Below are 13237 nucleotides of genomic sequence, written 5' to 3'. Positions count from 1 at the left end.
GATGGACCACAAGGAGGGATTGTTTATTATTATTATTATTATTATTATTATTATTATTATTATTATTTTGGGATATCAGGAGATAACGGAGAGATGGCCGTGAGGGATTGTTTATTATTATTATTATTATTGTTATTATTATTATCATCATCATCATTATCATCACTATTAACATAATTAAACCCATTAACGCCGCAATAATTTGAATTTTGCTCCTGCAGGTGATCGTGGACGACATCCCCGGGCAGGACGTGGAGTTCGAGCTCTTTGACAAAGACATCGACAAAGACGATTTCCTGGGCAGGTGGGGAATTGGGGGGATTTTCTGAAATTTTTGGGGTTTTTCTGGGTTTTGGGGTTTTTTGGGGGGTTTTTTTGGGTTTTGGGGGATTTTGGGGTTTTTTTTGGGGGGATTTTGGGGAATTTTGGGGTTTTTTTGAGGGGGTGTTTGGGAACTTTTTGGGGATTTTTGGGTTTTTGTGGGGGGATTTTTGTTTTTTTGGGGGGATTTTGGGGTTTTTTTTTGAGGGGGTGTTTGGGAAGTTTTTAGGAAGTGTTTTGGGGGATTTTCTGAGTTTTGGGGTTTTTTTTTTGAGGGGGTGTTTGGGAAGTTTTTGGGGAATTTTGGGTTTTTTTGGGGGGATTTTTATGGGGTTTTTTTGAGGGGGTCTTTGGGAAGTTTTTAGGAAGTTTTTTTGGGGGATTTTCTGGGTTTTGGGGATTTTGGTTTTTTTTTTTTGAGGGGGTGTTTGGGAAATTTTTAGAGGGTTTTGGGTTTTTTTGGGGGATTTTGGGGTTTTTTGGGGGGGTATTTGGGAAGTTTTTAGGGAATTTTGGGGTTTTTTTGGGGGGGATTTTGGGGTTTTTTTGGGGGGATTTTCTGGGTTTTGGGGTTTTTTTTGAGGGGTTGTTTGGGAAGTTTTTAGGGGATTTTGGGTTTTTGTGGAGGGGATTTTTGGTTTTTTTGGGGGGATTTTGGGGTTTTTTGGGGGATTTTGGGTTTTTTTTGAGGGGGTGTTTGAGAAGTTTTTTGGGGGGATTTTGGGGTTATTTTTGGGGGATTTTGGGGTATTTTTGGGGGTCTCACCCGTTGCCCCCCCAGGTGCAAGGTGCCCCTGCAGAGGGTCCTGAGCAGCCGCGTGGTGGATGAGGTGAGGAGGGGTCTCTGGGAGGGGAGGGGGGTTATTTGGGGAGGGGTCTCACCCATGGGGGTCTCAAGGAATGGGAGAGGTCTGACAAAGTGGGAGGGGTCTCATCAGTTTGGGGGGGTCTCACAAATTGAGTGGGGGTCTCACTGATATGGGGAGGGGTCTCTCAGATTGGGGGGGTTCTCACGGATTGAGGGGGGCTCTTGTGGATATGGGGGGGGTCTCACAAAGTGGGGAGGGGTCTCAGGGATTGAGTGGGGGTCTCACAAAGTGAGTGGGGGTCTCACAAATTGAGGAGGGGTCTCACAAAGTGGGTGGGGGTCTCACAGACTGAGTGGGGGTCTCACAAAGTGGGGGGGGGTCTCACAAAGTGGGTGGGGGTCTCACAAAGTGGGGAGGGGTCTCACAGACTGGGGGGGGGTCTCAGGGATTGAGGGGGGCTCTTGTGGATATGGGGGGGGTCTCTTTGTTTTGGGGGTCCCTGGAAGTGTGGGGGGTCTCACTGATATGAGGGGGGGTCTCACGAATTGAGTGGGGGTCTCACTGATATGGGGAGGGTCTCTCAGACTGGGTGGGGGTCTCAGGGATTGAGGAGGGGTCTCACAGACTGGGTGGGGGTCTCACAAAGTGAGTGGGGGTCTCACATAGTGAGTGGGGGTCTCACAGACTGAGGAGGGGTCTCTCAGACTGGGGGGGGGTCAGGGATTGAGGGGGGTCTCATAAAGTGAGTGGGGGTCTCAGGGATTGAGGAGAGGTCTCACAAATTGGGGAGGGGTCTCATTGATATGGGGGGGTCTCACAGACTGAGGGGGGGTCTCACGAATTGAGGGGGGTTCTCACAAAGTGGGGAGGGGTCTCTCAGACTGGGGGGGTTTTAAGGAATTGAGGAGGGGTCTCACTGATATGGGGAGGGGTCTCTCAGACTGGGGATCTCAGGGATTGAGGGGGGTCTCACAAAGTGAGGAGGGGTCTCATGTATTGGGGGAGGGTCTCACTGATATGAGGGGGGTCTCACAAATTGGGGAGGGGTCTCAGGGATTGAGTGGGGGTCTCACAAATTGAGTGGGGGTCTCTCCCCCCCCAGTGGCTCCCCCTGCAGGCCGTGCCCTCGGGGCGGCTCCACGTGCGCCTGGAGAGCCTGAACCCAGAGCCCAGCGCGGAGCTGCTGCACAGGGTGCGGACCCCAGACCCAAAACGGACCCCAGACCCAAAACAGGGACCCCAAACCCATCCCTACAGACCCCAGACCCAAAACGGACCCCAGACCCAAAACAGACCCCAGACCCAAAACAGGGACCCCAAATCCATCCTACAGACCCCAGACCCAAAACAGGGACCCCAGACCCAAAACAGAGACCCCAAATCCATCCCTACAGACCCCAGACCCAAATCAGAGACCCCAAATCCATCCTATAGACCCCAGACCCAAAACAGAGACCCCTGATCCAAAACAGGGACCCCAGACCCAAAACAGAGACCCCAGACCCAAAACAGGGACCCCAGACCCAAAACAGAGACCCCAGACCCAAAACGGACCCCAGACCCAAAACTGACCCCAGACCCAAAACGGACCCCAGACCCAAAACTGACCCCAGACCCAAAATAGGGACCCCAGACCCAAAACAGAGACCCCAGACCCATCCTACAGACCCCAGACCCAAAACGGACCCCAGACCCATCCTACAGACCCCAGACCCAAAACAGAGACCCCAGACCCAAAACAGGGACCCCAGACCCAAAACAGAGACCCCAGACCCAAAACGGACCCCAGACCCAAATCAGACCCCAGACCCAAAACAGGGACCCCAGACCCAAAACAGGGACCCCAGATCCATCCCTACAGACCCCAGACCCAAAACAGAGTCCCAGAGACCCCAGACCCATCCTACAGACCCCAGACCCAAAACAGGGACCCCAGACCCAAATCAGACCCCAGACCCAAAACAGGGACCCCAGATCCATCCCCACAGACCCCAGACCCAAAACTGAGACCCCAGACCCAAAACGGACCCCAGACCCAAAACTGAGACCCCAGACCCAAATCGGACCCCAGACCCAAATGGGACCCCAGACCCAAAACAGAGACCCCAAACCCCCTCCTAAAACCCCGATCCCTTTCCCCCCATTCTCTGCCCCCCATCCCCGCCCTCCCGGGGGTCTCCCGGCCCTGGTGAGCCCCCAGACCCACCCAAACCCCCTCCCCACAAACACCAAACCCACCGACCCCATTGATCCAGAGCCTCAAACCGCGGCCCAGCGCCGAGCTGCTGCACAGGGTGCGGACCCCAGACCCAAATCAGGGACCCCAGACCCAAATCCGGGACCCCAGACCCAAAACAGAGACCCCAGACCCATCCTACAGACCCCAGACCCAAAACAGGGACCCCAAATCCATCCCTACAGACCCCAGACCCACTTACCCCAAATCCCCTCCCCATGGACCCCAGACCCTCCCCATGGACCCCAAACCCAAAACAGAGACCCCAAACCCCCTCCTAAAACCCCCATTCCCTTTCCCCCCATTCTCCTCTCCCGGGGGTCTCCCGGCCCCGGTGAGCCCCCAGACCCACCCAAACCCCCTCCCCACAAACACCAAACCCATCCCCAAAAACCCCAAACCCCCTCCCCACAATCCCCAAACCCCCAACCCACAGACCCCAAACCCTGCCCCAAACCCTTTCCCCCCATTCTCCCCTCCCGGGGGTCTCCCAGCCCCGGTGAGACCCCAGACCCAGCGGCGCCCCCTCCCCATGGGCCTCAAATCCCCCTCCCATGGTTCCCAAACCCATCCCCACAGCCCCCAAACCCCCTCCTAAAAACCCCCAAACCCTTTCCCCCCATTCTCCTCTCCCGGGGGTCTCCCAACCCCGGTGAGCCCCAGACCCAGCGGCGCCCCCTCCCACCAACCCCGAACCCCCTCCCCAAAAACCCCAAACCCATCCATCCCCATTGATCCAGAGCCTCGAACCACGGCCCAGCCCAGAGCTGCTGGACAGGGTACAGACCCCAGACCCAAAACAGACCCCAGACCCAAAACGGACCCCAGACCCATCCTACAGACCCCAGACCCAAAACAGAGACCCCAAATCCATCCCTACAGACCCCAGACCCAAAACAGGGACCCCAGACCCAAAACAGGGACCCCAGACCCAAAACAGGGACCCCAAACCCCCTCCTAAAAACCCCCATTCTCTGCCCCCCATTCTCCCCTCCCGGGGGTCTCCGGCCCCGGCGGGACCCCAGACCCAGCGACGCCCCCTCCCCACGGGCCTCAAATTCCCCTCCCATGGTTTCCAAACCCATCCCCACAGCCCCCAAACCCCCTCCCACAAACCCCCATACCTTTCCCCCCATTCTCTGCCCCCCATCCCCGCCCTCCCGGGGGTCTCCGGCCCCGGCGGGACCCCAGACCCAGCGGCGCCCCCTCCCCAGGTGCTGCACACCAACGCGCTCCTGCAGCCCCCCCGCGGGCCCGAGCTCTCGGCCGCGCTGCTGCGCCTCTACCTGGACCGGGCTGCGGAGCTGCCGGTGAGAGACCCGGAACGGGCAAAATGGTCCAAAACGGCCCCAAAATGGTCCAAAAATGGCCCAAAATGGCCCAAAATGGCCCAAAATGGCCCAAAATGAGCCCAAAATGGCCCCAAATTTTGAACCCAATGAACCCAAATGTTCCAAATTGGCCCCAAATGGCCCAAAATGTCCTCAAAATGGCCCAAAAAATGGCCCCAAAGGAATCTAAATGAACCCAAATGTGCCAAAATGGCCCCGAATGAGCCCAAAATGTTCTTAAATGGCCCAAAATGAGTCTAAAATGGCCCCAAATGAGCCCAAAATGGCCCAAAATGGCCCAAAAATGGCACCAGAATGGCCCAAAATGAGCCCAAAATGAGCCCAAAATGAGCCCAAAATGGCCCCAAATGGCCCCAAAATGGACCCAAATGAACTGAAATGTCCCAAATGTCCCTAAATGAACCCAGATGTCCCAAAATGGCCTCAGAATGGCCCCAAATGAACCCAAATGGCTCCAAAATGGCCCCAAATGAGCCCAAAATGAACCCAAATGTCCCCAAATGTCCCCAAATGTCCCCCAATGTCCCCCCAGCTCCTCAAGGGCTCCCAGCCGCCCTCAGCCTTCGCCAGCCTGGCCGTGGGCGACGTCACCTTCAGGACCAAGGTGGGGAGGGGGCTCGGGGGGCTTTGGGGGGGGTTTTGGAGGGGATTTTGGGGAGATTTAGGGGAGGTTTGAGGGGGCTTTGGGGGGTCTGGGGGTGTCCAGAGGGGTTTGGGGGGGTCTGGGGGCTCAGGGGGAATTTGGGGGAGGGTCCCGGGGGTCTCTGAGCTCGTTTTGGGGGGGTTTGGGGAGGTTTTTGGGGGGTCCAGGGGGGGTCTGGGGGGCTCTGGGGGCTCTGGGGGCTCAGGGGGAATTTGGGGAGGGGTCCCGGGGGTCTCTGAGCTCCCCATGAACCCCCCCAGAGCTGCCCCCCCTCCACGGAGCCCGTGTGGGATGAAGGCTTCTCCTTCCTCATCAGGCGGCCGCACGAGGAGAGCCTGGAGCTGCAGGTGGGCGGGGCGTGAATTGGGGAGGGGTCTCATGGATTGGGGAGGGGTCTCATGGATTGGGGAGGGGTCTCATTGAGGGGGGAGTCTCATAAATTCATAAATTGGGGAGGGGTCTCATGAATTGGGGAGGGGTCTCACTGATTAGGAGGGGTCTCATCGGTTTGGAGGGGGTCTCACAAATTGGGGGGGGTCTCACAAATTGGGGGAGGGGTCTCATTGAGGGGGGAGTCTCATAAACTCATTAATTGGGGAGGGGTCTCAGTGATAGGCCAGGGTGTCATTGAGGGGGTTCTCATGGATTGAGGGGATCTCAGTTATTGGGGAGGGGTCTCACTGATACGGGGGGGGTCTCACAAATTGGGGGAGGGGTCTTATTGAGGGGGGAGTCTCATAAATTCATGAATTGGGAGGGTCTCATGAATTGAGGAGGGGTCTCAGTGATTGGGGAGGGGTCTCACTGATATGGGGGGGTCTCATCGGTTTGGAGGGGGTCTCACAAATTGGGGAGGGGTCTCATGAATTGGGGAGGGGTCTCATTGAGGGGGGAGTCTCATAAATTCATAAATTGGGGAGGGGTCTCATGAATTGGGGAGGGGTCTCAGTGATAGGCGAGGGTCTCATTAGAGGGGGGGTCTCATGGATTGAGGGGGTCTCATGAATTGGGGAGGGGTCTCATGAATTGGGGAGGGGTCTCATGAATTGGGGAGGGGTCTCATTGAGGGGGGAGTCTCATAAATTCATAAATTGGGGAGGGGTCTCAGTGATTGGGGAGGGGTCTCACTGATATGGGGGGGGTCTCATTGGTTTGGAGGGGGTCTCGCAAATTGGGGAGGGGTCTCATTGATAGGGGAAGGGTCTCATTGCTGGGGTTATCACAAAATGAGGGGGGGGGCATCTCCTGGATTGGGAGGGGGGTCTGTGATCGGTTGTCCCAAATTGAGGAGGGGTCTCATTGAGGGGGTATCTCATTGAGGGGGGTCTCTGGTTGTCCCAAATTGAGGAGGGGTCTGTGCTGCCGCAGACCCCTCCTCAATTTGGGAATTCCAATTGTGGGCCCGGCCCTGGGCTCACCATTGTGGTGCTCAGCGATGGGGGGCTCACAGAATGAGGAGGGGTCTCATTGAGGGGGTATCTCATTGAGGAGGGGTCTCTGATGGGTTGTCCTAAATTGAGGAGGGGTCTCTCAAATTGAGGAGGGGTCTCTGATGGCTCTCCCTGATTGAGGAGGGGTCTCACTGAGGGGATATCTCATTGAGGAGGGGTCTCTGATCAGTTCTCCCAAATTGAGGAGGGGTCTCTGATCGGTTGTCCCAAATTGAGGAGGGGTCTCCCTGACTGAGGAGGGGTCTCTGATCGGTTGTCCCAAAATGGGGAGGGGTCTCTGATGGCTCTCCCAAATTGAGGAGGGGTCTCTGCCCCCGCAGGTCCGTTCCGATGCGGGCCCCGCCCTGGGCTCGCCATTGACGGGGCGGAGTGCTCGGTGATGGGGGGCTCACAAAGTGAGGAGGGGTCTCATTGAGGGGATATCTCATTGAGGAGGGGTCTCTCGAATTGAGGAGGGGTCTCCCTGATTGAGGAGGGGTCCGTGCCCCCGCAGGTCCGTTCCGATGCGGGCTCCTCCCTGGGCTCGCTGTCCCTGCCGCTCTCGCAGCTGCTGCCCCGGGCCGGGCTCAGCACGGACGGGTGGGTGCCCCTGCCCGGGGGGGGGCGGCTCCTGCTGCGGGCACAGCTCGGGGTGAGTCTGGGGGGCCCAGAATGAGGGGGGGTCCCACAGGGGTGGGGGGGTTCCAGAATGAGTGGGGGTCCCTGGGGGTCTCTCAGGGTGAGTGGGAGTCCCCGGGATGAATGGGGGTCCCCTTGGGGTGGGTGGATGGGGGGTCCCCGGAATGAGTGGGGGTCCCCAGGGTGAGTGGGTGGGGGTCCCGCTGACCCCAACCGCCCCCGGAATGACAGGGGGTCCCTTCGGGGTAATTGGGGGTCCCAGGAATGAGTGGGGGGTCCCTGGGTTTGAGTGGGGGTCCCTGGGGTGGGGGAGAGCTCAGGGAAACCCCCCTTACCCTCAAAGCCCCCCCCCAAAAATGAGTGGGGGTCTCAGGGGATGAGTGAAGGTCCCTGGAATGAGTGGGGGTCCCCGGGATGAGTGGGGGTCCCAGGGGGTGGGTGGATGGGGCGGGTCCCCGGAATGAGTGGGGGTCCCCATTGGGGTGATTGGGGGTCCCAGGAATGAGTGGGGGTCTCCCAGGGTGGGTGGGGGTCTCCCAGGGGGTCCCCTCAGGGTGAGTGGGGGTCCCCGGGATGAATGGGGGTCCCAGGGGGTGGGTGGGGGGGGGGTCCCTGGAATGAGTGGGGGTCCCAGGGGGTCCCCTCAGGATGAGTGGGGGTCCCTGGAATGAGTGGGGGTCTCCCAGGGTGGGTGGGGGTCCCAGGGGGTGGGTGGGGGTCTCCCAGGGGGTCTCTCAAGGTGGGTGGGGGTCCCCGGGATGAGTGGGGGTCTCCCAGGGGGTGGGTGGGTGGGGGGTTCCTCGGGGGTCTCCGGAATGAGTGGGGGTCTCAGGGGTCCCTTTGGGGTGATTGGGGGTCCCCGGGATGAATGGGGGTCCCAGGGGGTGGGTGGGGGTCTCCCAAGGTGATTGGGGGTCCCGCTGACCCCGCCCCCCCCCCAGGTGCTGGTGTCGCGGGATATTGAGGAGGGGGCGTCCCGCGGAGCCCCCGGGGGGGGGCGGGGCCCGGAGCAGGAGGAGGAAGAGGAGGAGCAGAGAGGGGAGGAAGAGCAGCGCGGGGCGGGGGGGCTGCGGCAGCGCCCGGTGCCGGCGGAGAGGTGGGAATGGGGAGGGGGCTGCACCCCCAAATTCCCGAATTCCCGACCCAAAATTCCTGAATTTCCGACCCCAAAATTCCCGAATTTCCGACCCCAAAATTCCCGAATTTCTGACCCAAAATTCCCGAATTTCCAACCCCAAAATTCCCCAATTTCCAACCCAAAATTCCCGAATTTCAGACCCCAAAATTCCTGAATTCCCGACCCCAAAATTCCCGAATTTCCAACCCCAAAATTCCCGAATTTCCAACCCCAAATTCCCGAATTCCCGACCCCAAAATTCCCGAATTTCAGACCCCAAAATTCCCGAATTTCCAACCCCAAAATTCCCGAATTCCCAACACTCCCAGACCCCAAATTCCCAAATTTCAAACCCCCCCAAATTCCCAAATTCCAACACCCTCAGACCCCAAATCCCCAAATTTCGAACCCCCCCGACCCAAAATTCCCGAATTCCAAACCCCAAAATTCCCAAATTTCCAACCCAAAATTCCCAATTTCCAAACCACAAATTCCCGAATTCTAAACCCCAAAATTCCCGAATTTCCAACCCAAAATTCCCCAATTTCCAAACCACAAATTCCCGAATTCCAACCCCAAAATTTCCGAATTTTCAAACCCCAAATTCCTGAATTTCCAACCCCAAAATTCCCGAATTTCCAACCCCAAATTCCTGAATTCCCGACCCCAAATTCCCGAATTCCCAACACTCCCAGACCCCAAATTCCTGATTTCCGATGACCCCAGACCCCAAATTCCCGATTTCCCTGGGGGGTTTTGGGGAGGGATTTTGGGGTGCTGGATGGGGAGGGGGCTGCACCGTGAATGGGGAGGGGTCTCCAACCCCAAATTCCCAAATTTCAAGACCCCCAGACCCCAAATTCCTGAGTTCCGACGCCCCCAGACCCCAAATTTTCGATTTCCGAAGCCCCAGACCCCAAATTCCCGAGTTCCGACGCCCCAGACCCCAAATTCCCGATTTCCCTGGGGGATTTTGGGGAGGGATTTTGGGGTGCTGGGTGGGGAGGGGGCTGCCCCATGAATGGGGAGGGGTCTCCATCCCCCAATTCGGGATTTGCCGCCCCCTCCCCAGGCGGGGCCCGCGGCTGCTGCTCTCGCTCTGGTGCCACCGCGAGCAGGGCAAGCTCGTGGCCATCGTGCACGGCTGCAGGTGAGGAGGGGGCACCGGGACCCCCAAAACCCTCCCCAAATTCCCCCTGGGGACCCCCAAACCCTGCCCAGGACACCCGGACCCCCAAAACCCTCCCCAAATTCCCCTGGGGACCCCCAAACCCTGCCCAGGACCCCCAGACCCCCCAAAACCCTCCCCAAATTTCCCCTGGGGACCCCCAAACCTTCCCCAGGACCCCCAGGACCCCCAAACCCTCCCCAAACCCTGAACCCCCAAACCCTCCTCAAAAACCTGTGGGGACCCCCAGATCCCACAAACCTCCCCAGACCCCCCAGACCCTGAACCCCCAAACCCTCCCCAAAACCCCCTGGGGCCCCCCAAAATCCCCCCCAGATCCCCCAAACGCTCCCCAAAATCCCCAGGACCCCAAATCCTCCCCAAATTGCCCCTGGGGACCCCCAAACCTTCCCCAGGACACCCAGACCCCCAAAACCCTCCCCAAATTCCCCCTGGGGACCCCCAAACCCTGCCCAGGACTCCCAGACCCCCAAAACCCTCCCCAAATTCCCCTGGGGACCCCCCAAACCCTGCCCAGGACTCCCAGACCCCCAAAACCCTCCCCAAATTCCCCCTGGGGACCCCCAAACCTTCCCCAGGACCCCCAGACCCCCAAACCTCCCCAGGAGCCCCCAGACCCCCAAAACCCTCCCCAAATTCCCCTGGGGACCCCCAAACCTTCCCCAGGACCCCCAGACCCCCAAATCCTCCCCAAAAACCTCTGAGGACCCCCAGATCCCCCAAACCCTGCCCAAGACCCCCCAGATCCCCAAACCTTCCCCAGGACTCCCCAAACCCTCCCCAAAATCCCCAGACCCTCCAAACCCTCCCAAATTTCCTCGGGGACCCCCAAAACCCTCCCCAAATTCCCCCTGGGGATCCCCAACCCCCCCCCCCCAGGACCCCCCAAATCCCTGGGGACCCCCAAAACCCCCCCAGGACCCCCAAACCCTGAACCCCCAAACCCTCCCCAAAACCCCCCAGGACCCCCAAACCCTCCCCAAAACCCCCTGGGGACCCCAAACCCACCCAGGAGCCCCCAGGACCCCCAAACCCCGAACCCCCCAACCCCCCCAGACCCTCCCAAGTTTGAGCCCCCTCCCCAAAGACCCCCGCGCCCCCTCCCCAGGGACCTGCGGGCCTCCTCCAAGGAGCTGCCCGACCCCTACGTGTCCCTGGCGCTGCTCCCCGAGCGCGGCCGCGGCTCCAAGCGCAAAACGGGGGTGCAGAGGCGGACCCTGAACCCCGAGTTCAACGAGAGGTGAGGGGGGGGGGTCCCGAGGGGTCCCTGGGGAGGATTTGGGGGGGGGTCTGGGGGTACCCAGTGGGTTTTGGGGAGGATTTGGGGGGTCCCGAGAGGGTCCTGGGGAAGGTTTTGGCGGTCCCGGGGGGTTTTGGGGAAGGGTTTTGGAGGTCCTGGGGATGGGTTTTGGGGGTCCCCAGGTGATTTTGGGGAGGTTTTTGGGGGTCCCCGGGTGATTTCAGGGAGGTTTTTGGGGGTCCCGGGGGGGGTCTTGAGGGTCCCGAGGGGGTTTTGGGGGTCCCAGGGGGGTTTTGGAGGTCCCCGGGTGATTCTGGGGAGGGTCCCCGGGTGATTTTGGGGAGGGTTCCGGGGGTCCCGACGGGGTTTTGGGGATCCCCGGGTGATTTGGGGAGGGTTCCGGGGGTCCCCGGGTGATTTTGGGGAGGGCTCCGGGGGTCCCGGGTGATTTTGGGGAGGGTTCTGGGGGTCCCCGGGTGATTTTGGGGAGGGTTCTGGGGGTCCCGGGTGATTTTGGGGGTCCCGGGGTGATTTCGGGGAGGGCTCCGGGGTTCCCGGGTGATTTGGGGGTCCCCGAGTGATTTTGGGGAGGTTTTTGGGGGTCCCGGGGGGGTTTGGGTGTCCCGGGTGATTTTGGGGAGGGTTCTGGGGGTCCCGGGGAGGGTTCTGGGGGTCCCGGGTGATTTTGGGGAGGGTTTCGGGGGTCCCGGGTTATTTGGGGAGGGTCCCATCCCCCCTCCCTCTCTCGCCCAGGTTCGAGTGGGAGCTGCCCCCGGCCGAGGCCCCGCAGCGCCGCCTGGAGGCCACCGTGAAAAGCTCGGTGAACTTCGTGACCCGGGAGAAGGAGGCGCTGGGCAAGGTCCGGCCGGGGGTCCCGGGAGGGTCTGGGGGGTCCCTGGGAGGGTCTGGGGGCTCCGGGGGTGCCCTGGGAGCCCCCCCTGACCCTTTGTGCCCCCCCCCCCCCCACAGCTGCAGTTGGAGCTGGCCCAGGTGGATCTGAGCGAGGGAGACCCCCGCTGGTGAGGAGGGGTCTCTGGGGTGGGGAGGGGTCTCTGATGTGGGGAGGGGTCTCTGAGGGTGGGGAGGGGTCTCTGATGTGGGGAGGGGTCTCTAGTGGTGGGGAGGGGTCTCTGATGTGGCCCCCCCTCATACAGGTATGAGCGAATCCTCCCCTAAATTTGGGGACCCCCTCCCCAAAATCCCCACTAGGGGCGCTGCGGGGGTCTCTGATGTGGGTGGGGGTCTCTGGGATGATGGGGAGGGGTCTCTGATGTGCCCCCCCCCTCAATTACAGGTACGAGCTGCAGGACGAGCGGAACCTCCCCTGAATTTAGGGGGGGCCCCCCCCCAATTTGCACACGCGGAGGGGGGGGCTCGGGGGGGGGGGCTCGGGACCCCCTCCCCAATTGCTGCTGCCCCCCCCCCTCACCAAAGAGGCGCCGGGACCCCCCCCAGCGCCCCCTCCCCAGACTGTTACAGAGCTCTCGTGCCTTGAGACCCCTCCCCAAAGAGAGACCCCTCCCCAAAGAGAGACCCCTCCCCCCAAAGAGACCCCTCCCCAAAGAGAGACCCCCCAGAGACCCCTCCCCAAAGAGAGACCCCCCAAAGAGAGACCTCCCCAAAGAGAAGACCCCTCCCCAAAGAGAGACCCCTCCCCAAATACAGACCCCTCCCCAAAGAGAGACCCCCCCCAAAGAGAGACCCCTCCCCAAATAGAGACCCCCGAGACCCCTCCCTACACTGGGGGCGCTTCTCGGAGCTGCTGCTGCCACCGCCGGGGTGTCCCCAAGGTGTCCCCAAGGTGTCACAGCTGAGATGTCACTGGGTGCCGCTGGGATGTCCCTGGAATGTCACCCGGATGTCACCACTGGGATGTCCTTGGGTGTCACCGGGGTGTCCCCGCTGGGGTGTCCCCAAAGGTCACCGGGATGTCCCTGGATGTGACCCCTGGGGTGTCCCCAAGGTGTCACCCGGATGTCACCGAGATATCACCGGGTGTCACCGGGATGTGCCCAAGGTGTCACCACCGCGATGTCCCCGAATGTCACTGACATGCCTTTAGTGGGATGTCCCCTACGGGATGTCACCGGAATGTCCCCCCCCACATGTCACCGAGATGCCACCGCCAGGCCACTGCCGCCATGCCACCACCGTGCCGCCACCAGGCTGTCCCGGGCTGTCCCAGGATGTCCCCGGGCTGTCCCCTGGATGTCCCTGCACTGTCCCCTGGGTGTCCCCTGGATGTCCTTGCACTGTCCCCA

The 13237-nt window shown here is 60.4% G+C and overlaps 1 protein-coding gene across 1 annotated transcript in view; it reads left to right on the top strand.

Annotated features, from left to right (window-relative positions):
* Positions 1 to 12480, top strand: part of ESYT1 (extended synaptotagmin 1) — a 25177-nt gene extending 12697 nt beyond the window's left edge. Inside the window, exons 11-24 of the mRNA XM_064734659.1 lie at positions 80 to 99; positions 222 to 304; positions 1103 to 1151; positions 2233 to 2322; positions 4581 to 4676; positions 5251 to 5322; positions 5622 to 5708; positions 7306 to 7443; positions 8372 to 8526; positions 9620 to 9697; positions 10845 to 10976; positions 11730 to 11835; positions 11946 to 11995; positions 12271 to 12480. Coding sequence (XP_064590729.1) covers positions 80 to 99; positions 222 to 304; positions 1103 to 1151; positions 2233 to 2322; positions 4581 to 4676; positions 5251 to 5322; positions 5622 to 5708; positions 7306 to 7443; positions 8372 to 8526; positions 9620 to 9697; positions 10845 to 10976; positions 11730 to 11835; positions 11946 to 11995; positions 12271 to 12304 — 1190 coding nt within the window. The 3' untranslated portion in view covers positions 12305 to 12480. The remainder of the gene's footprint in view (positions 1 to 79; positions 100 to 221; positions 305 to 1102; positions 1152 to 2232; positions 2323 to 4580; positions 4677 to 5250; positions 5323 to 5621; positions 5709 to 7305; positions 7444 to 8371; positions 8527 to 9619; positions 9698 to 10844; positions 10977 to 11729; positions 11836 to 11945; positions 11996 to 12270) is intronic.
* Positions 12481 to 13237: the final 757 nt, after the last annotated feature.

This window comes from Zonotrichia leucophrys, chromosome 29 (assembly GCF_028769735.1).
Source record: "Zonotrichia leucophrys gambelii isolate GWCS_2022_RI chromosome 29, RI_Zleu_2.0, whole genome shotgun sequence".
NCBI classification, from domain to species: domain Eukaryota; kingdom Metazoa; phylum Chordata; class Aves; order Passeriformes; family Passerellidae; genus Zonotrichia; species Zonotrichia leucophrys.
This window is presented reverse-complemented; position numbering and strand designations above follow the sequence as displayed.